Source organism: Miniopterus schreibersii (genome assembly GCF_964146895.1).
Source record: "Miniopterus schreibersii genome assembly, chromosome: 1".
In the NCBI taxonomy this organism is placed as follows: Eukaryota; Metazoa; Chordata; class Mammalia; order Chiroptera; family Miniopteridae; genus Miniopterus; species Miniopterus schreibersii.
Window position 1 is genome coordinate 7,532,292 of NC_138101.1, and position 27,699 is coordinate 7,559,990.

Below are 27,699 nucleotides of genomic sequence, written 5' to 3' on the forward strand. Positions count from 1 at the left end.
TCCTTGTCCCCCATGCAGCTGGGGATGGCTGTGACCCAGTGTGGCCAGGAAGACATAAGCAGAAGGAAATACGCTGGCCACTTCTGGGGAAGCTTTTAATTCTTCACAAAAGGAACAGTCAAAGAGGGGGCGCTGCCCACCTCGTCTTTCTGATCATCACGCAGATGTAACGCCTGAGGTTGCAGCTGTCATCATTCTATTAAAAGGCAGCAAGCAAGAGGACTGAAAGCCAATTTGCCAACGGTGGCAGAATAGAGAGATAAAAAAGGCTTGCGTCCACGCTGGCCAGCTTCATTAATCTGCTAGAACAACTGAGTTCTCCCTCCTCTGAACTTGTTAAAAAATCTTATTTGTTTAAGCCATTGTGAGGTATTCTGTTACAGACGTAGCTAACTGGCAAGAGTTCTGTTATATGCACAGCTCAAAGTATTCCTAAGAAATCTACGTAACAGTTTCCTCCCAAAGCCAGTCTCCGCTCCTCAGCCTAACCACTTAAAGCAGCCTGGATCCAGCCTGTCCTCCCAGGGTGCCTGTCCTTGCTGGTATGTGCCGCAGTTTCCCACATCTGGGTTTTCCTAGCACACCCACCCCCGCGCACACAGGCACGGAAACTCTCTGCCTCCTTTCCCATCACCTTGCCATTCCCTTCACAAGTCCTAAGTTTCTCTCTGTATGTCTACACTGTGAAAGTACCTAGAACACAGCAAGTATTCAAAACAAAGATGGGGAAATAAGCAGATAAGTGAATAAGTGATTTGTATTCTCTAAATTAGCATTTATATGTATTAGGCAATTTTAGAAAATACTGTGGGGTGTTTTTGTTTTTTACTATTTGCTGCAGTTTTAGACTCACACAGATGAAAAAATTAGCCCTTGGACAAAAATCTGTTTTTTTAAGTTAGTAAACAGGTTCAGTAAAAGATCTTAAAGGACATTTCTCTTTACTTCAAAGTACAATCACTAACTACATGTTTTACAGTACTTGCAACCCTTGCAGAAGCAAAGTGCTCTACAATCATCAAGTGTCTCTCGCTCAAAAGGCTACGTAAAAATGTCATAACATTTACCAAAAACGAGCAAAAATGAGTAAGGGCATTATGTATTAGAACAGACAAAGCACACACAGAGGAGCCCAGTTAACAATAACTTAGATTAACATGAATGTCCAGATATTCTCCCAGCTCTTATAACGAAAGCCCGAGGTAGAGCACTACTCACAGAAAGGCCATAGGGGTAGCAGAGTGAATTCATGCTATTATGAGAGATACTTGAGCCTAGAATTAAACACAAGTCTACTTTTCCTCTAGGTTTCCCTTCATCTTAGCAGTGGACAAGAAAACTGCTCTAAAAGGAGATATCTGACTTCCTTTCTTGTGTTTTAAGCACTAAAACTTCTACAGTGTTGCTCTAAGAGACTAAATCAAATTTTCCTAGTAGGCCTAATGCCAACACCCTCTTTCATAGGAAACAGGATCAGAAAATTATGATAACTGTGCATAAACAGTGTTAATTCAACTTTTCTGACTTTCTACATTTTACACACATATAAATGAAACCCAAGTTTCACCAAAAAACCTCCCTTAGTATAGGCAATGTACTCTAATACTATTTCTATTCTTTTCTTTAAAAAAAATCCTAATTAATTTCAACTTATCATATGGGTTACCCATCAGTAGTCTTGTAATGGATCATCGTTTGAAAAACACAGATTTACACTTAAGTCTTATCAAGACCTGTAGGCATTTTCCCCAGAAGACAATTTAATACTCACAATAATAAACATGACATGCTTACAAGTTTCTGTGAGAAATGTACTCAGAAACTTGCTGCTTATTTCAATGTTGCTAATAAAGAAGAGAGGCTGATGTGTGTATTGAACCTGTCTCTGATGAGGTGACAGAATTATAAAGGGATGTTGTCACTGCTCATTATTTCTGTCACAGGAGGAGTAATAAGAAGGGTTAGACAGACAGATACCTCCCCACTTAGAAGCAGTCCCCTGGGTGTGCCCGTGGTTTGGCAGTGGGTTGCAGGCAAATTCCTCTGTGCTCTCCCCAGAGAAGCAGAGCCCAGAACTGCTCTAACAGGTGGAAGGAAGCAGCGCCCTTAGAGACCAGTGGGTGAAACTGACTGTGGCCTGCCAGCGCTGTCCTGTACAAGAACACGGCCCTAGCAGAACCTCCCTCCAGCGGCCTCTGCAGTGTGTCCTCACACTTCCATCTCATGGCTTATGAATGGAGGAAAAGGGAGCTTAGAAAAACAAGTTAAAAGTGTTCTAAGAAAGATACAAGAATTAGTTTAATTTTTTTTTTTGCAAGAAGAAGAAACATTACCCTCCACACCCGACAAAATCTTAAATAAACTCCAACATACAGAACAGAGGTGCTGCACGTCGGGGGAAGATGCTGCAGAGAGCACCCTGAGCACTCCTCCATCTCCCTTCTCATCTACCAGTCCCTTGGCTCCTCCTCAGGACCCTAGAACTCCCTAGAAAAGCAACAACACAATAATAACTAAGCACATTCAATGACTCTGACCTAAGGTAACACATAGCTGCACTGTCACATTTGTCATCTCCCAGAACCTTTGCTAGCTCCCCAGTTCTCCACATCTTCCCCACTACGGAACTTCCTAAAACTCCAGCCTGTGACCCGCCCCCAAGGACCTATGTGAAGCAGCATTTCTCAAGCTGTCACTCTAAGCCTGACTGTCATCCTTCTACCAAACTGATGGACCGTCAGAAATAAAAGAGCATCAGCCAAACCAGCTCATTCTTGCTTCTTACTGTCCACCACGTCTCTTATATGTGACAAAGCAAACCTACAACACTCTTCTGATAGCCACTTTAACAGAAAGTATGAGAAATGTACTCAGAAACTTGCTGCTTATTTCAATGTTGCTAATAAAGAAGAGAGACTGATGTGTATTGAACCTGCCTCTGACGAGGTAACAGAATTACAAAGTTCTAAGGAAGTGATGGAAGTATAAATTTTATGTTACTATAAAACTATGAAAATGTTTTAATATAGCTAAAGCTGAATTATTTCTTAATTCTTTTCTTCTAGCAAAGACTGGGAAGTGCTGGGAGTCACCAACCCTAGCAATGCGGAGGAGAGGTGGCTTCCTGTCACCTCTGGCTGGTCCAGTTAGAATGAGACACAATCGAAGGAATGTGGCAGGTGGAGGCGCAATGCTGGTGTAGCTATGCTTACCCCACGGTGTGCTAGTCTCTGTGGGAAAAGTGAAATGAATTATCTTTTTCCTAAAGAGACTGTCATTTATGTTTTTAAATCTGGGGGCTTTCTGAGAAACTAAACCCTTAGAGGAGGCTGACATTAAGTAATTTATCATGCTGAACAGAAAAAAGAACTGCTTCCACTAAAACAACACTGAACAGAGAACTAAAGGCGTAAGTGGAGACGAATCCCTTGGAAAAAGTTATTTGGATGGGACACAAATGGAAATCGGATAAGCTTAATAAGAAGCAAAGTCAAGAATCATTAGGTCTTATACTAAAAATACACTCTTTAAAGCCTCTTCCTATATGGGAATTCCTACACCCCCAATATGTGTAATTACTTATGATTCAATAATTACTTATTTCCAATAATTTCAAAACTCAACTCAAGCTGTTCACTATTTATTTTCTGTATGATTAGCACACGGACATAACTTTCAAAATGATGTCTGGTAATAGAAAAAAAAGGTACCTTTTCCAATTCTCTTGGTATTCGCATACAAGTGTACACTCTTTCTCTTCTTTCTGTATACTTGGCCTCATTATGTTCAAGGAAGTACCCTCTTGTTAGTTCAGCACTGAGGAACCTCAACAATGAAAGCTCTACAGGAAAAGAAAATGACACAAAACAAAAGAACAGTATTTATCAAGGAACTTACATGCTAGCTGGGGCCACAGGTAGTCATGCATATACAAACAACGAGAGAATCAAGTCAAGTCATCTATAATTCTGCGTCCCAAACTGAACTACACATAAATCATTAGCAAAGATTGCTGAGAAAACTGCTGCTCTGTGTGGTATAAACTGAAAATTCCACAGAAATACAGAAGAGACAATTACTTATGAGCCAGAAGAGTCTGAAAAGTGTTTTGCAAGAGCCCAGCCCTGGGTCTTGTAGTTTATATAGGACTATGAAGGCAGGTAAAAAGCGTACACAGCCAGTATATATAAAATGGATATATATATATATTTGGTTTTTTAAAGGAAGTCAAGTCATCTAACAGGCATTGCTTCAGTCCAAGAACTACATGGGTGAGCTACGTAGATACTGGTGTAATTGCCTCAGCCTCAGAGATCCTGCAAAGTGTCTAGATAATGCCAGTTGCTAGATCAGGGCTTACCAACATGATGCTACTCATAGTGCAGGGGGAAGAAGAGAGTTCCTCTACCCTCAAGGTTCTATCAGCTGCTCTAATAATCTATCAAACACAAGAAGGATGAGAGAGAGTAACCAGGGTCAATTACATACATATGCGTGGGAACCCCGCCTGCATGAGAGGTTCAGAGATGCAAAGGGAAAATAGGGCATATATGATGACATTCTGAGCTGGGGTTCAGGTTAGGCACCTTGGGGCTTCAGAAGGTAACTCACATGTTCAGTAATTGTGTGTTTGCCCTGCTATGGAGATAGGTAAAAAGTTATTTCTGATGGCAGCTCATCATGGACCAGGCCCCTAATTTAAATCCTTCCAGATAGTTGGGGGGTGAGGTGGGGGGGAGAAGTTTCTCTTGAGCCCACATGGTCTTGGTTGCCTTTAGCTCAAAATAATCCACATACCACTGAGGTGCATCTTGGGCTGGCTCCTTCTGAACCCCTACAATAGTAAGTCATACAAAGTAGAACTTCAACCAGACCTGAAAGACCTCCCTTTCCCTGATCTTTCACTCGCCCACCTGTTTCCTCTGCTCCTCCACAGCAAATTCAGTCCGGGACTTGTCTCAGAGGAGGAAAGTAAGGCCAGGGGAGGCTGGCATTTCCCACTTGGCGACAACGGGGAGACTTGAGATGAGAAGCCAAGTTGTTAATGCCTGGTCTCGGCTATTTCCATCGTGTTACACTCCCTCACAGCCCATCGCCTCAGTGACCTCTCAGCACCCCTGATTTCACATACACCTCTCTCACTCCCTGGGAGGCTCAACTCTCCTCCAGAACCTGGGATACCAAAAGTTTCAAACTGCCCTCTTTGCCCTCAGCTGGCATTATGGTACTTTTACAAATGCAGTAGAGGTGTTCCTTCCCAAAAATTATAAACAGGGAAGGTGATTTCATGTGTGTTTATCTATATAAGGAGCTGCCTCTTAAGTGAGTCCTAAGGTCTGCATGCATGAGGAAAAGAGTAGAGTCAAAAACACCCTTGAAGACTCAGAGGCAGGCTATGTCGTCCAGCACTGGAACCAATCGCTAACTCTTTGAATATCAAGTCAAGTGGTTTTCAAGTCAAGTGGCTTGCTTACTTTTAGTTGTTATACCAGAAAAAAAAAAAAAAAAATCACATGCACACACATTTTTTAAAATACTGGATTCATAATCTATTTGGAGAGTGATACATGAAAGATATCTGGGGACTGAAACAGGTGGCGAGAAAACCAGACTCCCACCTCCTCCAGCCCAGCTCGGGGCCAGCTGAGTCATCAATGCGTTACGAGCATCAGACTTGCAGTACACTCACAGCCAAAGCCAGGCACACGATATGAACTCTGCTGTACACACAAACAGATGTTCGATTAAAAGGCCTTAGTATAACCGGGGCCATGGAGGGTAAAACTTTTGGTTAGGAACTTCTAGTCTGTTGTAGGCTGGCTAAAACCAGAACAAGATCTGCTGTGTGAAGGGGAGAAAAAGAAAGGATTTTGAGCTGCAAAGGAGAGCAGCCAAAACTAGTGAAAGAGCAAAAATTATACCAACTCCATTCAGTCAGATTTCTGATTAGAAAGAAAAGGCTCTCCTAATTGGCTATCTATAAATACCGGTGGTTTCATATAAAAACTGAGAAGTAACGGGACACAGAGAACAGAAGAGACAGCACTGCAGGAACTGTCACTGGTGCCAGCGAGCTCTGAGTCGCTTCACAGGAACCCTGAGCAGCACCTGCCCCGGCCTCCCCACCTCTCCCTGTGGCCCAGCCGACTTCTCTGTCCTAAGGCTCTCAGGTGGCTCCTCTGGTTCGGTGCTCCATGTGCTGCATCCCAACAAGCAGGGGTCCCAGTAAAACGCTGGCCATCCTTCCTCAGTTACCTTCTCTCTTTCCCTATACACACTCTCCTTGGACAGCCTAAGGTTTTAACCATCACCTAAATCCTACAGTCACTGTATCTTTAGCTCTGAGTCCTGAGCCCGCATCCATGTTTCCAACTGCCTCCTGGGCAGCGCCACCTGGAAATCCCATACACCGTCACCCTGCAAACAGAGCTCGGCATGCTCCCCAGCACTCCCCCTGCCTGTGGCCCCCGACTTCAGCTCATGGCACCAGCAGGCAGTTCTATGCCGGAGGCTGACCGTGCCGCCTCTCCTCTCAACAAGCCCCAATGACTCTTGCTCTGAAACACTGAACCTTCCCCTCCTTTCCATACTCCGGCCTCGTGGGTCCTCACCCTCTCTCCAGGTCACTGTGAGAGCTTCCTGACTCATGCCCTTCCCGCCTGCCCCCCTCAGCCATGACCTGGCCTGGCATCAAGTCAGCAGCTCACACCACAGACAGCCTTCAACTCTGCAGCTCTGCGTTACCTCTAGCTAAGGTCCCACACCTCAACAGTGAGGACACCGGATCCCTTACAACTTGGCCCCTGGCTAGCTTTTTAGCCAAGCCTCACACCTGCATGCCCTGAATCTCTAGGTCGCAAATCTCGAGTTACACTACTTTTCATTTCTTGAAAACACGTCAGTTGGCTCACACTCCTCGCTGGCCCGAGATTCCCTTCCAGTTTCCTACAGGTAAGCAGGCACAGACATGGCCTGCTCTGGAAGAGTCCCCAAGTGTGCCAGGTGAACCCACCCTCCTCAACTCGGTTCCCACAGCATCACCCCCACCTGTTCTTCCCTGTGCCCTAGTACACTCCTTTTCTTATCTGGTTTTCTCCTTTACTTTTGCATCTTCAGGACATAGTACATAATAGGAGCTCAACAAATGCTTGCTAAAATAATATATGGATCAGAGGGGAAGGCAAATCACAGACATGTGTGGCAGAGAAAAGAAAGAGAATCGGAAACCAGAAGTGGTAAAGGCAGGAATACCAGATTCTTGAGAAGAGAGCCGGTGAGCAAGACAGACCTGCTCTGTTCTAAGACAGGGAGCAGGGAAAGAAACTCCTGGTGCCTCTTTAGACACAGCAGCCATTGAAGATGAGTTTCTACTCTGTGTGTCTAAGTGACTGTCAAGGTGACCCAATAGGTGCCTGAACCGCCACCTGTCAAAGGCAGGCCCTTGCAATGCAGTCACAGCCAGTGAGTGCCCTGGGGTGCAGAGGCGAGACCTGCGTGGTCCACAGTAAGTGCAGTGAGGGAAGCTGGGCAGCCGGCTGGTATGTCAGTCCCATTAAGGAGATACAGAAATGGGTTATTACCCAATTTTAAATCAAAGAGATTGAGATAGCTATACCCTTGTTTATTCAGAAGTTCTCCTCCACAGTGGTGTTTCCCCTGATGAAGGCAGATGCCTGAGGGTTTACATAAGAAGAGTTTTGTTATGACCCACAAGCAAAAGCACGGGACCAGAGATCAGAGGAAGCGGCCCTTGCACCAGCTCTGTCTCACATAGTCCTGTGACCCTGCTCATTTCATCTCCACAGAACAGACACTGAGGCTCAAAGCAGTTTTACAACACCTGCGACCTGCCTGCCTTCCCTGCAGGATGGCTGAAGGGCTGAGAGAGAGTTCACGTGAGAGCATATGAAGATCGCAAAGCATGACGCAATGTCTTGAACAGCTTACTATTAATTTCACAATATCTCTACATTAACCAATTCTAGCTGGTGGTTACCTAATGTTTACTGATGCTACTTCTGCAATCCTGTTTCCATAGACAAAAGGTAATCTGACAAATACATATATTTCACAAACTATATGACCTATGTAACTACTTTTCTGTAAAAGTTTTACAAAATAAACCTATGAAAGTGTTTAAACTACATTATAAATAAAAAATTGTTGTGTACGGATTCCACCTCAAGAAATGCAAGAATTTTGGTTATAAACACCAACTTACATTCCACAATGGGGAATTTTAAAGTAAGCCCTTAAAAATCAAATCATAAAAATACGTTTTGAGTGCACAGTTCTCAAAACTGTGAGACAGATTCTATTGTGATGTCCATTTTGCAGATGAAGAAACCAAGGCATAGACAGGTTAAGGAGGCCTCCAACGTCACACAAGCAGCAAGTGGTGGAGCAAGAATTCAAAATCAAGCAGTCTATCCATACAGCGAGTGCTTTCTGGCACTGGATTACTTTAACTATCATTGTCTCAAGTGCTTTTGTAAACAAGCCACTGTGCTCTTTCTGGAAAACTGGGACCTCCTCCATGCTCCCTTTTCTGTGCTGCCATAGCCTGCGTTTGCTTCTAAGAAGTTTCACTGTTAACTAGTAGGCTCCCTTACAGCCGAGGAGTTTTGTGAAAGCAGGTACCATGTATCCGAATCTTCCCAATGTCTAGTCCCCAGAGGGTTCTGAATCCAAGGGTAGTGTTTGTGTACAATTAACACCTTAATAATGGGCTAGGGAATGGATTTATAAGATACATTACAGCAACGCTAACAAAAGAACCAAGTTTCACGGGTGAAATATTTCAAAAGCTTTACCTTACTTCCTTCTCTCACCTCCTGGGAACTGGCCCTGTTCGAGGGGTCAGGATCCTCCCTATTAGGGCAAGAGAGTTTATGAAGGTCTTGCACGTACTACTTCATAAAATCCTCACAATTCTGAGAGCGGAGGAGAGCAGATAATGGTGCTCACGTTTTGCAAACGAAGAAACTGAGGCTCACAGAGACTGGTCCAAAGTCACTGAAAAGTTAAGGGGAAAGCTGGAAATAATACCTAGGTCTTTGAATTCCATGCCCAACGTGCTCTCTCCCCTATACCATAATCCTTATCCAGCATCTGACAATCTCATGGAAGATGATAACCTAGCACTAGAGCGGCTTCAGCCCATCAGAAAGAGCGGCCTGAGCTGTTTTTGTTTTTTAAACATTATTAGCTTTCTACAGGCTTGCCTGAACTTACTTGTCCTGTGATACTGGGCACAGTTGCCTGACTAATTATTTAGAAAGGCTACTGTTCTTTTACCTGTGGGTACCACTCTGCAAGAGTTCTGCTGGCTTACTGTACCTGACTTTTTCCATACTGTGGTGACATTTCACTTCTTCTGAGCAAAAGGGTCACTCACATCTGTCTTTATATTTTAAGAGCAAATTCTTTTCCAAAATAAAATAATACATGTGCTTATTTTCTGAACACTGACTTAACTGTTTGGATGTCAACCAATTCTTAGTTCATTCATCCAACTCTTGCTATAAAGAAATATCATTCAGTAAAAGCCTTTTTAAAATAGAAGTCTTTTACTGTTTAATTATAATATAAACAAGTGCTTCTACATTAGAAGAAATGTTTTGCCAACTGTGAATATTTAATATAAGATAGTACCAATCATAAATCCAAATCAGTTCATCTAGAGTATTTTTAATCAATATCCATCTCCTACCACAGAAATGCTCTGCGATCCAGTATCTTAAATTGAGAAAAAGTATAGTAAAAACTGCTTCTTCCTCACCCCTAAAAGAAGAAATATTATATTTAACTATCTACCGAGATAGCTTGTTTTAGAAATAAGAAGCCAGGGTAGAAAAGTATTAAAAGTAATGAGTCCTCGCAAACATACTTAAATGTTCAGTAGTATGTCTAAATATATCTTCCTTAAAATAGCACTGACCATTAAAAAAATTGGAAAGTAGTATTGGTTAACTGTTAGGAAAACATTATGAAACATACAACTCTCCATAGTCTTAAATAATGAAAAACTTTAATAATTAAACTTTACTAAGGTTATACTAAAGTATTGAACATAAGTTTATTACACAATATAGAGGCACATTCTTGTATAAGGCTAACCAGGAATCAATACAACAGCCTCCCAAAGTCAAATGCAGTAAAGGTACCATTTGAGTTTTTAAGACCCTCTAACTGTTTATATTTGGGAAGTAAGGAACAGGTAGAATATTCATGAATTGATAATATCATTATTCTGACATTCAATGCTACATAGTCTTTCCAAAGACCTCTCTTATGCAAGCACTCCCCAAACAGGCCACAAATGAGCTGCGAGGGCTGAAGTTAAACTTTTCAAAAAGCCAAGATATTGAAGTGGTCAAAGATCAAAATGAATAACTCTTCACTGCTTGTTTAGTTTACATGTGCTAGTTAGGGAATGCAAGGGAAAGCTTTAAAGCAGAGCACTTGTTTGTCAGCAGAGAAGTTAATTTCACCTTATCTGTATCAGGGCTGTGGTTACTCCAGGTAACTTCCCAGCCGGTTTTACAGTTACTTGTTTTCCTCTGTAAAGGAGAAATCAAGCATTGGTTCTAGAGCATGATTTCAGAGTCACAGCCTTTAACCATCCACTAGGATGAGTCTGGGGGCCACAGAAATACTATGTAATATATCCTATGGAGGGTGAAGACTGGCTAAATAAAAACACATTTTAATAAAAATGTGTTATTTGTAAGAAGAGCTTAAGTTTTTAAATACACAAAACATAAGACATAGGAATATGAACAGTAAAAACCTCCGTGCCACTCGAAACCTTTTGTGGGAGTTGCTACAAAGGCAATCAGTTGGCTTCCCTGGGTTTCAGCCTTTCTTCCCGCCTCTGCTAGGGGTCTAGGGCGGGTAAAAGCCGAGAAGAGAAGCAACATGGTGGACAGCAAGCTTACGCTGTAGACGTGGAGAGTCGCCATTTAAAAAGAAGGGAACGAACGAGCCCCACAGCACTGTTAGGGGGAAACAACGCTGCCGGCCCAGACCTACCGCGGCAGGCTCTTGCTCTGTAAGCAATACCCAGCCCTACGCACACCCCAGCACCTGCCCTGTATCAGCAGCTTCACCCTCACCAGCAGGTGCTGTGCTTACTTATTTTACAGCAAGTCTTCTACTCTTAAGTCTCCATGGTCACTGTAGCCAGTTTAGATATTTCAGATACTGTTTAGTAGTGGAGTTATGAAGCACAGCCAAATGTATTACGCAAGACTAGAGTCTACAAAGCAACTCAACAATTGAACTGAGCCAAGAACAGGTTGCCTAATTCTTAGTCCAAGGTTGACTTGCTAGACCTAGATTCCTAAATGGGAAAATTCTATACAGAAACTCTCCCATTTAGAGCTTCTACAGATGATCAAGTGGGAAACAAGCACGAATACATGGTAAGGTGTCTTTATTATCTGATATTATGTCATACAGGACTAAAGTCAAGTTCTAGAGCCACAATTTTCCCTTTACACATTTCACTTCTAACAATTATCTGCATAAATATATCAAGAGTCTACTTACAACTGTGTTGACAGAACTTGCCTCTTGTTTGTAACATTAGCACTAAGGAGGTCTTATCCCTATCAGGTAGGAAAAAAGTTATTAATCATATTTTCACTGGTATATTATTTCCTCTTTTTGTCATTCAGTTGAACGTTTTTTTAAAAAGGACAATAGATGTTGGCATTATTTTTAAGAGTAGGGAAAAAAAAGGCAGCAGATGACATGAATCTGCAGTTCCTAATGACAACTATAGAGTCCAAGACCGGTGACCACCTCAGGCCACAAAATACCCAATGACCATTCTGAGAGAATGAAACAGGATGAGGGTAGGATATTGACTTCTAACTATGTTAAGGTGTAAGTATTGGCAACCGAGAAAAGTTTCAGTACATTGCTAGGCAACATGTAAGTAGGAAAGGAAGTTAAAGGAACCAAGTGATCAAAAGAGCTTGAAACGAGAAACAAAAAGAAAGCCTAGGCTTGATGGATACATGAGTAGGTATATACAACTATACACACCCACACTAATATTCATACATGTCTTCTAAACATATAAAGGAATGAGGACAGGTATTTTAAAAAACAAACCTCAAACACTGTGTACTGAATTACTTCTCTCTGATGGGGAGAGTTTAGATAAGCACCTAATCTATACGTTCATTTACAGAGTCCTAGGCTCTAAGGACAGGCCAGCAAATGTCTTAATTTGTAAGAGCCTTTAATTCCTTGGGAGAAAGGCTAAAGGGGACTTTGGAACTCACTGATGGTTAGGTCACCAAGACACCAATGGAAAGACAAAGGCTGTCCTGGTTTGGGGAGGGGGGACTAGAGAATCAGAGACAGCACCAGAACATAAAAAATAAACAAGCAACACCTTATGTACAAGCCCCTAGGCTTGGGAGACCCTTGATTCTGGGAGAAATGCTTCTCACATGAGCTAGACGGTGCCACTCAAAGGCCCTCTGAGTACCCCAGGCCAGTCCTTAGGACAGGTTTGTAAATTCTGGACAGAAGACAAAGAGAAGGTTACAGAGCAGTGGAAGGGAGCAATGCTGGAGGGTCAGGGTGACCGCAGAAGCCACTCAGCAGCCTGGGTTTTTAAGACTGGCTGAAAGAATTCTAACCTCCAACCAATGGCAGGGTGGGCAGCGGCCGTGGCAAGAGCTGTGTGCCAAGCAGAGCAGACAGACGCTGGGGGAAAAAGGGTAAGGGGCCCACAAGGAAGCCCAAATGGAACAACACTGGCTGGTGACTCTGCCGAAAAATTCCTGGGATTCTCACCGAAGTCCCGATCCCCAATTGCTGTCACTGTCATCTCTCCTCACATGTAACTCACAGAATTGGGGAAACAATGAGGACTACCCCAACAGCTAAAGCTGGACACTTCTCCCTGATAAGGACGTTTTTGCAACTATGGGTTAAGAGCTCGGCTTCAAACACGTTAAGTAAACCCTGCCCAGCAACCCACGTTGATGAAGAATGGGTGTGTGGCCTGATGAAGTCTATGGAAACCCAGGGTACCTGGTATCCAGGCCCATCCGGGAAGGGGGTGAGGGGTCAGCCCAAGGGCTCAACATCTGGGCTCATCCAGAGGCTCCTAACACCTTCATTTTCTGTGTAAGCAACACACACACACACACACAGACTTTTACAATGTTGGCTTTCCCGAAAGTCAGAAATATTTGCAAGAAATTACAGAGACACCTGGCCACGCTTATTTCTATTTGCCTCCGAGTGCTTTCTTTCTCTTTTTATTTACTTACTGATTTTGAGAGACAGAGAGCGAGAAGCACCTATCTGCTGCTCCACTCCTTTCGCGCACTCCGCGCAGGAGTCCTGCACGCGCCCTGCCGGGGACCCCACTCCCCACCTTGGCCTGGGGGGGGTGACGCTCGGCCCGCTCGCCGCCCGGCCAGGGCGCAGAGCTCTCAACGCCCAGTCTGAGCGAGGAGCAGACGGCCGGGGCGCGGCGCCGCCTTCCCGAGCCCCTGCGCCCGGCGCCCGCGGAGCGAGTGCCCGGCGGCCGAGCCCGGGGCTGCGCGTCTGCGGGCGGTCACGGGAGAGGCCGCCCGGCGCCGCCTGTACTTACTGTTCCCAGGACAGGGGCGTCTTCCGAGCCCAGCCCGCGCCCCGCAGGCTGCACCCCTGTGCTCTGAGACGCCCCAGCTTCGGGCATCAGCCCCCGACTTCCACGTCCACCCGCGCCCACCCGCACTCGCCGCACGAACAGCGGCTAAAGCCCTTCTGGGCGCCAGGAGCAGTTTTTTTGGGGGGACGGGGGGAGATTTAATGTTGGGGTCCGGTTTCCGTTCACAACTCGGGCTTATGTAAGAATTAACATGCTGCGATCCCTCTACGTCCAGGGAAACACATCTCAAGGGGGAAAAAAAAAAAAGAAAACCCTTGTTTTTTCCCTTTAAGCCTCATACGCAACAGCAACATAAACACAAACGCAGTTTTTAAAAAATAAAAATTCTTTGGAAACAAGAATACAGCCCGGTAGCGGAAAGGAATGAGAAGGACCTGCCGAGACCCCGTCTCCGACAGTGGGGTTCGCAGAAGTGCCTCTTTTCTCTGCAGCCATGTTCCCCCGGCGGCACAAGTTTCGGTTCAGGGAAAGTTCACGGGCTGCGGGGCGCGGGGCGCCGGGTCCGGGCCGGGGCTCAACTTCCCGGGGCCGCGGCCGCGGCGGGACCCCGGGCGGCGAGGTAACAGGTCGGGCGGCTCGAGCTCGCGTAGAAGCCCAGGAGTCACCTTGGCGCGGCGGCCACTCGCCGACCCGGGCTCCGCGGGGGCTCCGGGGCGCTCGCCGCCGCCGGGCACAGGCGCCCGGTGCCCCTCGGGGAGGGCGCAGCGGCGCGGGGCCGGCGCCCGGGCAGCCCGCTCGGGCCGCACCTGGCGGGCTCCGCGCCGACCCGCCCGACGAGCTGTCAGCGCGCGGAGCCGCGGGAGTCGGGGAGCGGCGACCCCGCGCCCCCGGCCCGGCCCGGCCCGGCCCGGCCCGGCCCCGGCCCCGGCCCCGGCCCCAGCCCGGCCTAGCGCCGCCCGCCGCCCGCCTCACCTGCGCGGCCGCGCCGCCGCTCCCGCCGCCGGTCGCTCTCGTAGAAGCCCAGCGTCTCCGTGCGCTGGGGCGCCGGCGGCGGCCCGAGCCCGCCACCGCCCGGCTGCTCCGCGGGGCCGCCGCCGTCCCGCTCCGGGCCGTCCGCGCCGCCACGGCCGCCTTCTGCCGGGGCGGCCGCGCCGCCGACGCCCGCCATGTTCCGAGCGCAGACCAGCCCCGCCGCCTCCCTCCAGCCGCCCGCGCGGCCTCCGCCTCCCGCCGGCCCCCGCCCCGCCTCGCCCCGCCCCTCGCCCGAGCCCGGGCCGCCGCCGCCGCCGTCCGCCGCCCGGCGCCCGGCGCGCTCCAGTGGCGTCAGCGGCGCCTGCGAGGCCGAGGCCGCCGCCGCCAGGGCGGCCGCCATCTTCTTCCGGACCTCGGCGTGGCGCGCGGGCTCCTCGCCGCCGGGCCGCGCGGCCGGGGACGGCGGGCGCCCGCGGGGCTCGGGGCTGCGGCCGGGGCCGGGCGGGGCCGGAGGGTCGGCCGAGGAGCCCCGGGGCGGCGCCCGCTGCGCGCCGTGCGCGGGGTGCCCGGCCGGCCCCCGGGAGCCCCTTTTGCAGGCGCGGTGCCCGGAGTGCGCCGGCGCCGCCCGCTCGGCCTTGGCACCGGCCGTGCGCCCCCGGCGCCGAGCGCCCGACTCGGGGTCCCCGACCCCCGCCAGCCCCGGCGCCGCGTGCGCGCTGTTCGGGCTGCCTGTCTGCTGCATGTTTGTGGCCGCCGTCACATTCCCTGCCTCTGGGTCTCTGTGCACAGTTTGCAAAGCACTTGGGCCAGAGGGAGGCTGCGGCCCAACAGGTGGGGGCCGGAGGCACGCGACGGGCCCGCGGGGCCGAGCCCGGGAAGCGGGGCGCTTTGTGCGCCGAGCGCGCCCGGGACACACGAGGCTGCCCTGGGGGTCGGGACGGCTCCCGGCCGCCGCCACCCGGCTCCATCTCGGGGTGTCCGGGGCACGTGACTTGGCGCGAGCGCGGGGTCGGAGCACCTGCCCCCGGGGTCGGGCGGGAGGCTGCCCGCGAAGCCGCGGGGACCCGCCACCGCTGCCCCGGGTCGCCGCGCTGCAGGCGGGGACCGCGCGCCAGGGTCCCGCGAGGCGCCTTCGTTCGCCCGCGCCGCCGTTAGCCTTTCGGTCGGGAAAGGAAACCGGGCCCCGAACTTGAGAACCAGGTGTCCGGGGCCTGCGAGAGCCACGCCCGAGCTCCCGCGGCCCCGGCCGCGCCCCGCGGGCTCGTGGACACGCGTGAGCGCCGGCCGCGAGCTCGCCAAGTGTGGAACCGCGGGGCTGGTGTCCCCGCAGCTGGGAACTGACCCCAGGCCCCGGGAGAGGGGCAACTGACGCCCCATCCTTCCTAAAACGGGGCAGCTCGCAGGATTACATTTCCACACGTTCCCGTGACCGTCCAACATGAAATTCTCAGCTTGGGTTATTCTTGGTCAAAACTCAACCTTAATCCATCAAAAGCAAATGCTCTGGTCAAGCCATCAAAATCATTTTGAAAATCTAAAGGTGCCGAACATTTTATGGCCTCCAGGGTTGCTCGTGCAGCTCAAATTCTACTATTCTCTGAGCTTATAAAGTGTAAAACCGACGCCGTCCCTACTGACCGGTGGCCAGGGAGGAAATAGGGTTTATCGCTTCTGTATGTCAGTCCCATTTACTGTCTCACCACGTGTGTTGGCTTATTATTGCCCCTGCCTTTTAACCCAACAGGAGCCAGACGGAAAAAAAAAAAACCTGAGTTTTTGGTTTTTTTAGGCATCGATTGTAGGAATGGTTTTCTCTCATTTTCTGTGTTAGGCCTGAGGAAAGACATTGTGTACCGAAGGCTGTGCCTATCCTTTTAAACAGCAAAGAGAGAGAGGAAGGAGCCCTGTGCAGGTGCTAGAAGCACAGCAGAAAGAGCAACGTGGAGATGGGAAAGCCGAGGGATTTGTAGTTTCTCACCTTCCGGGCCTTTGCGCTGGAGCTGCAGGGCGCTTGGTGGGACTGCGCAGTGACGTCACCGTGCTAAACGGCATTTTTAAAAGGAACGTTAATGTAAATAATTTTTCCAGTTAACACTACTCTTCCCTTGGGTAGGTACTGATAATTAGATAATCAGCTTATTGGATATGAAAAGTTGTTTTCTTTGAGTTAATTCGATCTATTGCAAGTTAACATCCTAAGTAAGGGTATTTTTTAAATATAGTCTGCCCTCTGGGCCCTCCCTGTTGAAGAAATCTGAATCCCGGGATTCAACCAATCTCAGACTAAAAATATTTGAAAAAGGATTCCAGAAAGTTGATCCCTGAATGATACAGTATAACAACTATTTACATAGGATTTACATTGCATTAGGTACTAAAGTAATCCACCTGTGACTTAAAGTATACAGACAGATGTGTGTAGGTTACATGCAAGTACTACACCGTTTTATATAAGGGACATGAGCATCCTCAGATTTGGGTATCCTTGGGGGTCCTGGAACCAGTCCCCCATGGACACCCAGGAACGCGTCCGTATGTATTCTAAATCTTCAAATTATAAGGTTACAAATAACCTTAAGGTAAGAAATCGTTAGCATAAAAGAACCAGCGGTCCTCTGAGGGAAATGAATAGCAGTTAAAGCATAACGTTCTTTATCTTAACATCAGTCGTAAAAAGAAAGAGGCCTAGATTTATAATGCCACCATCAGGAAACAGTAGGACTATTTAAAAAACATGGCACTCCCCACCATTAAAGAGAATCAGCTTAACCCTGAGTCAAGTTATACAATAAAAACAAGATTTGGATGACAATGAGCTGTAGTAATTCAATGTAAACATTAATTCAGCAAACAGTGAGTAGCGTGCCTTCAGCATGTTACTGTACCAGCTGCGAGGGAAAGAAATACCCCATTGGTGGGAAATAGTTTCAGTAAAGAAGAGGGATCAATGAGAATGAGTCTTACAGGTAAACAATAGAGGCCAAAGGAAAAGATTCAGTGAGTTAAGAAAGGTTTGTTAAATAGGCTTCCATTCAAAATTACATTTTCATATAGATGCATAATAATTATGGTCATGTAAATTCAATGAAAAGTTTGTAAAGTTACAGCACGTATTCTTAATCAAGTGTGTTCTTGTACCTTCTGGTTGTAGTATCTACCGTGTGGTTATTGTATTTTGAAAATAGCAAACTACAAAATATTTTTTAAAAGAATGAAAGTTTGGTGAGTAATATGCACAATTAAAAAAATAAATCGTAACTTTATATTTTATTAAAGATTTAATATTTGTGACTTTGAGACTGAATGAAGTACATCAAACTCATTGAGTATTAACCATGGATTCAAGCTCCAGAAAGTTAGGTTATGAAGCTTACAAACTCTAGCCCTCGGTGTCTTTCCTTGGTAAATGGAGCAATGTCTATTCTATAGTAGGAGCTGAAAAAAATGCAGTTTCTTTTTCTTTCTCCTTAGTTACCACTAAGGAGAAAGTTAGACTGAGTAGGTTTACTTTTCAACTACAAAACAGTATATCTCTTGAACAGCACTTCTGGTATTTTGCTCCTAAGATATGTTTGAAATTAGTTCCATATACTTTCCATGAGTGAAAAAGCATTAAGTACTTGGATGACCTGAGAGAGCCCTGAAGACCTGCACTCTGACTCTCCTTTGGTCTCCTGCCCTAAGGTAACACGTGTCCACACGTCATTTTCCTCACTATACACTGCTGGACAGAGCATCCCGATGGCCTCTTCCAAAATTTTGTGATAAAATCCCTGCAAACCCATTTTCAGATTCTCGAACCCCTGGGTTACAAATAGCTAGATTTGCCTACACTATGAATATTTGTAGAAAAGTGTGGAATCCTTAATTTCAGAATGTCTTTGCAATTGAGTCTAAAATAATGTGGGGAATTCAAATACAGCAACACATCAAAGGTCTGTAAGTCTTTTTTTTTTCTTTTTTTAATATATTTTCTATTGCTTTCAAAGAGAGGAAGGGAGAGAGAGAGAGAGAAAAAAAAACATCAGTGATGAGAGAGAGTCATTGATCGGCTGCCTCCTGCATGCCCCCAGTGTGGGGGGATCAAACCTCGATCTCCTGGATCATAGGTCGATGCTCGACCTCTGAGCCACACTAGCTGAGCCTGTAAGTCTTTAATGCACCTTCTTTATTATCTATGCATTAGCTCTTCATTCCTTTTGTGTGAGAGCTGATGAGTTCTGGTGACTTTTGCAGTCCCTACCCCAGGCCTCTGGGTTTCTGCATTTTGAACAAATTTCACACATTGTACCCAGACATGCCCACGTCCAAGAACACTGCCCTAAGGTGACATTCAAAGCAGTGGAAATGGGATTTGAGATGATTGCTGTTGTGCACAATTTTCAGAGTATAGATTCTACCACTGAAGAGAGTCCAGTTTAATTCTGTTTCTCATTTGAAAATGTATTTCAGCAGAACATGACTTCTGTTTTCTAAACCATAAATGCTATGTGTCTGATTCACAAAAGGTTCTGAATTTAATTTATTCCCCATTTTCTCTTCAAAGAGAAAAGTTAGAGTTGATATCTTTTAAAAACCTGAATAGCTTTGCAGTTGGTGTTCTAAAGAAATGAAATATATTTCTGGGCAATCCTTCGCAGTAAATTTATGTGAGTTTATCGAATCTCTGAGGTTCAGTAATATTGTTTTCTATCCTTGGCAGTCATTTTAGACTGATATCCATTAGGTTTTATCCTGCCTGGGCTTTAGTTCATGGATTTGTAAAGGACATCAACTTGGTTTGTTTCTGGAAGACGTAGCGCAGATGGAGTAATATGCAGTTGATTCTCATGTGCCTGTTACAGCTTGACTAACACAGTCATGAGCAAAACCTATTTCTAAAATCACTGCTCTGGCACAAGAATATAGGACTAAAACCATCCTAAATAGGACCTATTGAAAACTGCCTTTTGTTCAAAGAGATGTTTTCTAAAAGCTATCCTATTCTGAAGACCTTAATGTTGGTTTGTTTATGTGGTAAAAGTGTGTGAACATAAATCCATACCTCATAGGCTAATAGGATCTTTTATACATGATCAGATATAAGGCTTATTTTGTATTAAATTTAAAATTTCTGGAAAACTCCAAAATACTGCTGAAAGGGACCATGGTGACGGCTTAGCAAGCTTTCCATTCCAGATTTCTCTTTAAGGAGAAAGGACACTGTTCATTTTTCATTATCCCCATAGAAAATAGACGTGTCATGTTTAGAAGGGTGTTAATCATTTAGTCAGGTAATTAACAAGAATCTATTTGCAGAATGAACTGAGACTTTCAATAAATTTGTTCATAATTGTCAAAACCTCTCTCTCTCTCTTTTAAAGAAATAATCCCAGCTAGCAAAGGCTTTGATTAGAGAATCTGCAAAACAGGAGGTTTTATTTATCACCAGGCCCATGCTGCCGGCCCTGCTGGGCCTTGCCCTTCAGAGTTTTTAGGGCCCGGCTTTCCTCATTCCCTGGTGGCGAGTACTTTATTGCTGCTTTTGGCCACTTATCAAATAGTAGTTGGTATTCAAAAGACTTTGCATGGTATTTCAGATACATGCTCACTTTGTCCTGATGTTTCTGTCGAACTCGTGTGGATCGAGAGGACGGTAATTCTTCCCTCTCCTTTGTGACCTTAGGTCCTTTCGGGCCCGGCCGTGCGCTTCTACCCTGTGATCAGTGTCGCCTGCTCGTTCGCCACCTCCCCAGCCTAACCTGCTCCCTGCTGCTCCTTTTTGTTTCTGAGACAGTTCGTAATGAATGTGGCCTTTGGGCCTTATAAAGATCTATTTCTTAAGTTTTCTCTCTTTCTATGAAAACCTAAGTATTTATATCTCTCTTTTTTGTTTTTATTACAGATTCTCAGTAATCCTCTCTTAAGGTTTCTGCTTTCTAGGTTTTAGAAATTTGTTTATCTGAGTTCAAGGTCTTACATTTTCTGGTTGCTTCTCTGTATGCATCAGTTATATTCCCCCTTTTTTTCAATATTCTAAGTTTATATTTATGCATAAGATTCCTCTGTAGTTTTTTTGACATCTTCTAATTTAGTATCAATTTCTTTTTTTTCTTTTTTTCCAATTTCAAATAATGAACAGCTTTTACCTCCTTTCTTCCATATGGATGCGTAAGAAGTACTGTAACTTAGGTGCACAGTTTTATGGAGAACAGTACTATAGCTCATTTTTCAAAATAGCAATAAAGAGAAAATGTGTTGTGTCTGTAGCAAACATTGTCATCTTGGGACAGTTCTGTCTTCCTAATTATGCTTTGCCTAAGCTGATACGAACATTAATTCTTGTTCTCTGAGCATATGCTCACTGGTGACAGATGCAGGCTGGGGTTAAAAATCTGGCATGAATAATTCATACGTAAGTATTGGATTATTAAGAAAACTGAGGCTAAATTAGATGCTGATCATTACTATCTCTAACTTTCACTTTGACCATTCATCCATATACTTAGCTGTGTAGTAACACCAATTGCATAAAAATTCATTTCTAGTGCTGCAAACCAGTTTTTAAATATTCAATTTTAATTTTTATGGTGCTGGAATTTGTGATCCGACATGGTTAGCTAGAAATCTTTCTTCTAAACAATACTAAGTTTCATGAAACTTAATTTTGTTTTTACAAGCTTGATATACTCTCACAGTTTCTAGTTTAGCTTGATATAGACAATTAAATCTCATGTTAAGTGATTAAAGATACAAACATCAGTTGATTCCATTGACTTTGGGCAACTAAGTGTCCACTCTAAAATTTCTGCCATTTGCTTCCCTTTTAACATTTGAATAATGTTCCATAGAGAAAGCCTAAATGGCATGAGATTTTATGGATAGTGCCCTGTTTTATGGTGGTGTAACTGGCTGCTCCCTTGAAAGCAAGGAGTTTTCTTTATATTAAGGGTATTTTTTAAAAATAACACATCAGGAAGGATTTTTCTTCTGAACCTGTATTTTTTTAAAACTAAATTTTTAGATAGGCGATGACCACTAATCCTCCAGGGACATGTATAAACACACAGGTGGATTCAGCCATGCAAACATTTGCTTCTGACTAACGGTTTTCTGAAAACAGTCTGCTTTTTTGCTTCTGTGCCAAAGTGGGTCAAATATCTGTTTGAGACTAAGCCATAGAATTTAATCTGAAATTATGGCAGTAGACTAGACACGGGCTTCAGCTAGAGAGACAGCAGAGTGACATGGAGAAGGGTGCACACTTGGTGTCAGCAGGCCCGGGTAGGACCCCTTACTAGTCATCAAACCTGGGATGAGCTCTGAGACTTACTCTCCTGATCCATGTAGCAGAGGGTGGGCGGGATGGTCTCCAAGTTTCCCTTCAGTTCCAGAGTTAGGAGATTTTTGGTATTTCTTGTGTTAATGTAGGCTGAAGTTAAATGCTGACTTGGCATAAGCTTGTCGTATTATTTTTCTTCTGGTGAACTCAACTACCTATTTTAAATTGTAATGTTTATGTTAAATTGCTTACCTGCAATCAACAGACGCTAGTATTTCTTCTTGGGCAAAGATTTCTTGAATGTTTTTTTTATTTTTATGTGCCAGGTACTGCACAAAGCCCTGGAGTAACGAAGATAAATGAAATGTGTTTCCCGTCCACAAGTAATTACATTGCAATGTGATAAGTACCCCACTAGACGAATGAATGTAGTGCCCTGGGTACTCAAAGGAGAGAGTGATGAATTGGGCTCTGGGGAAGCCAGGACAGCTCCGAAAAAAATGGCATTTGAATAGGTCTTGGAAGGTGGTTTGCCAGGTAGAAAATGGGGCTGAGGAAGTGACTGAAGGGCCTCACGGGCAGACGAAGGAGCGTGGACAGAGTGAGAGAGGTGGGAAAATGCACGGGGCTTGAGTGGAGCTTCAAGACCGAGTTTTCGTTTCCAGGGCTCGGTGGTGGGCTGCAGGTGGAGGCTGAGCCAGGAGAAAGGGGAGGATGATTGGAGGTGGAAGGAGGGATCGGGTTAAAGGTTGCTGACACTGCCTCTGGGCCTTCTCCACGAGTTCGAGAATAATCCATAGCCTCCAGCCTCGCATGTAGAGAGCTTGGCTTGCCCCTAACTGTTGCATAGGACAGGCAGGACAGTCGTCTGTGTTTCCTTAGTGTGTGCTAGGTATTAAGCCTTATTCTCACATCCAGTCCAATGTCTAGTCAACAACTTTCACCAACATCATTTTATGTTGAAAATTTATCTCAGTAGTATAACATTTGTAGAACAAACATTTTCTTTAAAAACTTGTTTTGTTTAGCTCTAAGAAAAAGGCAGTGAGACAAAGGATAAGGTTTTGGATGGAGTCACAGATACTTTCGGATGATAGGCAATATAGTCTTCACATAAAATATACCACATTTCGCCTTAAAAGCCCAAATCCAACCATTTCAAGGAGGAAGTGGGATGATGGCTTGAAAGTGGCTTTTTGTAAACTTTAAAGTTCTAGGTTATTTTGAATATTTACAAATATCAGAAAGAATACACTATTATATTTTATGCCTGAGTCTCAGCCCTCTACCCCCAGCGTTGAGGGGTGGGGTAAGGACTGTGTCAACTTGGAACCACTCTGTTTTGAGCCATTTAATTTAGACGCATTGTTTTAATGTAAGTGCTTTCGCTTTGGCTGTCAGCGTACAATTTTAATTAGCACTTGGAACACAGCAGAACAGGTTGATGGGGTAGGTACAAGACACAAGGAAGTACCTTCACAATGGCCCGAGGACTCGGGCAGCATCCAAGAAAGATGCTTCCCGCATAATGCTTGGTACTTCTGAGAAATACCTCCATTGGCACTTCTGCTCTGATACATTTAATCACTTCAGTGTTTTGAAAGTCAAAATACTGGCATTAGAAGCTTTGTCGTCTATCCTACGCTCAGGGGGAATATTAATTTCTTAGCTTATGCAACTGATGTATAAGAAAGCTAAAGTCATCTGCTACATCTGCCCAGTTTGCTTCTTGACTTTGCCAGCCAAGCTCTTACTCATCCTTTAAAGCCCCTTCTCATATCCCCCCCAGTCTCCCCTAACCTCCCTGTCCCCGATGGTCATCCTCCTTCCGCAGAGACCATTGTCCCTGCACCTCCAGCTGCATGACCACACTGTTATAACTATTTTTAATGCATTATTCTGCCCCGTTGACTCTCAGTGCCATATTTGCAGAAATTGTGCCCCCATATCTGTGTTTTGGTTGCATCCAGTTAAAAGGCACTGCATGGTGAGAAAGAAAAAACTTGCCCTTTATAGTTAAACTCTCATGTGTTAAATCCTGACTTCCTTGCTATGGGAACGGGGCAAGTTACTGAACTTCTTTGAGCCTCTTTAAATAAACGTAGTGGTGCCTGCTGTGCAGGATTGTTGTGAAGATTAAATGAGATCTGTCCATCAGCTTAACAAAAACAGAGAGAGGTCCTAGTCCACGTGAGGCACAGTACTGGGAACTAAGAATCTAATGGGGAATAAGGCATGAGCCTGCCCTGAGAACTTTATAACGCAATGGGAGACACAGGCGGGAAGCCAGGCCACTGCAGTGTAGGTCCCGATGGACAAGCAGGAATTCGCTAGCACGGGTTCTAGGGGGCCGGGGAAGGCGGCAGGATTTGGGCAGGAGTATGTGCCATGCCTTTGAGCCCGAGAGAGGACAGTAAGTGAAGACACAGAGGGAGGCGTAATACAGCAGTGGCCGTGGGGTTGAGGCTGGAGAGGCAAGTGCCACAGAGAACCTGTGAAGAAGGCTGATCGGCTCGCTTCTCAGAAGGGTGGTAAGGAAGGCAGAGGAAACACAGGAGAAGGAATGGTTTGGGGTGTAGGGGGGGATGGAAAGGGAGCCAGTGGGAAACTGTGGGGCGTGAGGTGCCCATGGACAGTGCAGGACACTTGGACTTCATGACGTTGAGCTCTTGTACGCAGGGTGGGGCAAGAGTAGGTTTACAGTCGTTCATACGGAAAATACAATAATTAATAAATAATAATACGAGAATAAACTCAGTTTTTGCTTACAACTGTAATCCTACTTTTGTTCCACGCTGTATTCTGGCTCCCCTGAGTTTTTGGGTTTTACTCTTGAATATAAACATTACCGTAAGGATGATATCAACATTGGTGAATTTGTGGCAAATATTTATTCCAGGGTGAACTCCATTAAGCCAATTGAATTCCCTGACCCATTTTCTATATGGCTTATCTTAACTGTTTCCAACTGTGTTTGCTTTATTTTTATTTTACCAACATTATTTTCATCAGCATAAAATTTTTCTTGTGTGGATTTTTACAATGAAGGCTGGATTTTTCCACTTATTTTCCTCCATCTTTGTCAAATTTGTACAGTTTTTCCCATGCCAAGTTTTATTTTAGGTCCACTGTTTTTGCTATGGCAAATGTACTGTGTCAAGTTTTGCACATAGAAAGTTTTAATCAAATTTTCGGTTTTTCATCAATTTGTAAGAAATAATGCTTTTTACCATTTGCTGTCCTTGCTAATGTCAGCTGTAGTTAACTCTAAAAAAAAAAAAAAAATCAAGCCTCATATATTTCTGAAACAATTTTTGCAGTTTTTAAATTTACTAGTGATAAGTGATTCTCAAGCCTACACTTCATTTACAACAAATTTTACTTTGTATGGCTTTGGCCTTCAGATTGACAGAATCAAAATGCCACACTCAGCCTGTGGATGGCCAAGCGGAGGGGTCCGGGAAATAGGATATGTATAGAAGCCTGGGGGTTTGGGGAGAAATCTGGGGTCAAAGGAAGACCTGGGAGTCATTTGCATCTGGATGCTGAGCCAAGGGAATGGGTGACATCTGATGAGAGGGTGTCGAGCATGAGAGCAGAACGCCCAGGAACACTAGAATGAGCACCAACATTCTGGAAAGAAATGGCCAGGGGGAGAAGTCCAGGAGGGAGAGACAGGAGGTAGGAAGAACCCGCAGGAGGGCGTTTTCGTGGAATCAAGGCAGAGGAGCGGTCAGTGGTGATGGCTGCTGCCGAGGGATACAGGATACACACTGAAGCACGTCCTCTAGATTTAGCAACGGTGACACCATGGCTGTCCTCAGTGAGAGCCATCCCATGAGTGCAGAGGAAACACCCAGCTGGGGGAGCGAAAGAGAGAAGAAAGTGAGTGGGCCGTGTGGACAGCCGACGCTGGCTGCAGGAAGGGGAGCCTGTTTGCTTCTTCGCTGGCTGGTTTATTTCCTTGTAATAGGAGAGAGGCCTGAGCCTGGTGAAGTGCCCGTGGGCTGGAGGGATAGAATGAACAAAGAGAGTTGGAACAGAATCCCCAAAAGCACCGTAGGACCTCAGTCCTTTCCAGGAGGTGGGAGCGGACATCAGTCCTGCTGTCTGCAGCTCCATTCCCAGCGGGTCATCAGCTGCCATGTGCCCCGAGATACAGCCATCATAAACTGGCCCATCCTGTTGGGCTTCCCCTCTGGTGTCCCAAATAATCCTCTGATTCCTTACTGGATTTGGAGCTCTACCCTGAACTATCACTATTTCCTTAACATTTTTTGTTTTTTAGAATGATTTCTTTATCTTTTTACTTAACATTTTAAATGCTCAGCCAAAGGGATTTTGCCCTATTGCCCCTAAGCCCACAATATTATCACCTGCCCTGACCCTTGAATATTGCCGCTTTTGAGAATGTCCTGCTGCCACATATTGACCGCGACATCAGATAGGCTTTGATAGCCTCGCCCCCCAGGCGTGAGCGGGACTGGGGTGGGGGTGGGGCTGTTACCACCTCTACTCACAGGTCAGATCAAAGAAAATCAACAGACTCTGCAAGGACCCCGCCCATTCCCTGCTCCTTCCACTAGTCCTGAGGCTGCACAAGTTATAGCAAAACTTGGGTTGCGCACAAATAATGGGGCACAGCCAACAGGCACATCACCTGTCCAGCTACGGAGCTGCCATCTCTGCTTCCTGACTGTTGGGCGCGTGGGGGTTTAACATGGAGAGACCCTGCCCCAGCCTCGTGGAGCTCGTGGTCCAGCAGGTGAGTTGTTGCGGTGCTGTGTGCAGGGCAGGGAACCAGTTTGTCTAGGGAAGCAGGGACTGCTAGATTGCCCTAAGGTTTTTGTGGGAGAGTCTGTAACAATCTTACAGCCAACTGGACTCCGCTTATCCTAATGTAATCATCTCACCTGCCAGTTCACACAGCTCAAAGGTTAACTTTGTTTTATGAAGCTGCTTAGGTTCCAGGACTGCGATTACCTTAAAGAAAACGTGTCTCCTTATGTAGCAACCAGGATGGGCTACTGAATCTCCAGGATGTGGAAGGAAGGACATTCTCTTTGGATCCCTTTATATTTTTGGCCAGCATCTCCCTCCACCCGTCCCTGTTCTGATCCTATTTTTTCCTTCAGGACAAAGTGTCGGACAATTTTGTTGGCCGTTCTTGAGTCAAGCCTATTTGTTTGACCTCTGTGGCATTTAGTTCTGGGCATGCGGACAAAATAAAGGTGGACCGAGCAGTGGTGAGTTCAATTTTATGCAAACCCAATTATATATGTGTGTAATAGGGTGCCCAGTATGGAAATTTTCATTTAGAGGCAAACAAAAGACGTCACATTGGAGCATGTAAATATAAGAATTTAAGTACATCTTGACTTTGGAACACGGTATACAATTAACTTTTTTTTTCTTTTTTTTTTTTGATCCCGTGATTTAGCAAAGGCTTCTCAGCTTGCAGAGTTTGGGGAGGAAATGGATATATTCGCATAAGGATCCTATAAGCCACCTGAGAGGAAAGGAAGTCAGGCTCCAACTGCTTCCACCAAATGGTAAGATGAGGCAGCCCTGCCCCTGTGGACCCTGGACTGTGGACTGTGGCGGCCCTGACCGAGGTGCATTGACAGAAGAGGACACTAAGTTTTCCCAAAGCGGAAAGTGGAGTTTGGCAGTGATTTGAGCTCCACACAGTTGCCCCAAGTTAGGGTGAAGCTACGAGCCTGAGTTCAGAAGGTCCGCAGGTAGAAGCCAGGACACCAAGGGCCTTGCCTGCTGTGGTAAAGAGCCTAACATTCCACGGTGCCCTTAGGGCCACACCAGTTTAAAGTAAGACAATGGCTTG

The 27,699-nt window shown here is 45.8% G+C and overlaps 1 protein-coding gene and 1 long non-coding RNA gene across 4 annotated transcripts in view; one reads left to right on the forward strand and one right to left on the reverse strand.

Moving 5' to 3' along the window:
- TAPT1 (transmembrane anterior posterior transformation 1) overlaps positions 1-14,809 on the reverse strand; it is a 51,686-nt gene extending 36,877 nt beyond the window's left edge. The window contains exons 1-2 of one of the 3 annotated variants that reach the window (XM_081135754.1): positions 14,597-14,809; positions 3,711-3,841 (exon numbers count right to left, since the gene is read on the reverse strand). In XM_081135754.1, the coding sequence (XP_080991880.1) occupies positions 3,711-3,841; positions 14,597-14,792 (327 nt within the window). In that variant the 5' untranslated portion in view covers positions 14,793-14,809. Of the gene's footprint in view, positions 1-3,710; positions 3,842-11,136; positions 11,190-12,816; positions 12,892-14,596 lie in introns of those variants that run through there. The other 2 variants (XM_081135752.1, XM_081135753.1) reach the window with 2 other exon arrangements.
- An 11,515-nt stretch (positions 14,810-26,324) lies between these two features.
- On the forward strand, positions 26,325-27,401 carry LOC308558889. Its single transcript, XR_013999065.1, has 3 exons — positions 26,325-26,622; positions 26,993-27,103; positions 27,298-27,401. It is a non-coding gene; the product is annotated as an uncharacterized lncRNA (long non-coding RNA).
- The last annotated feature ends 298 nt before the right edge of the window (positions 27,402-27,699 follow it).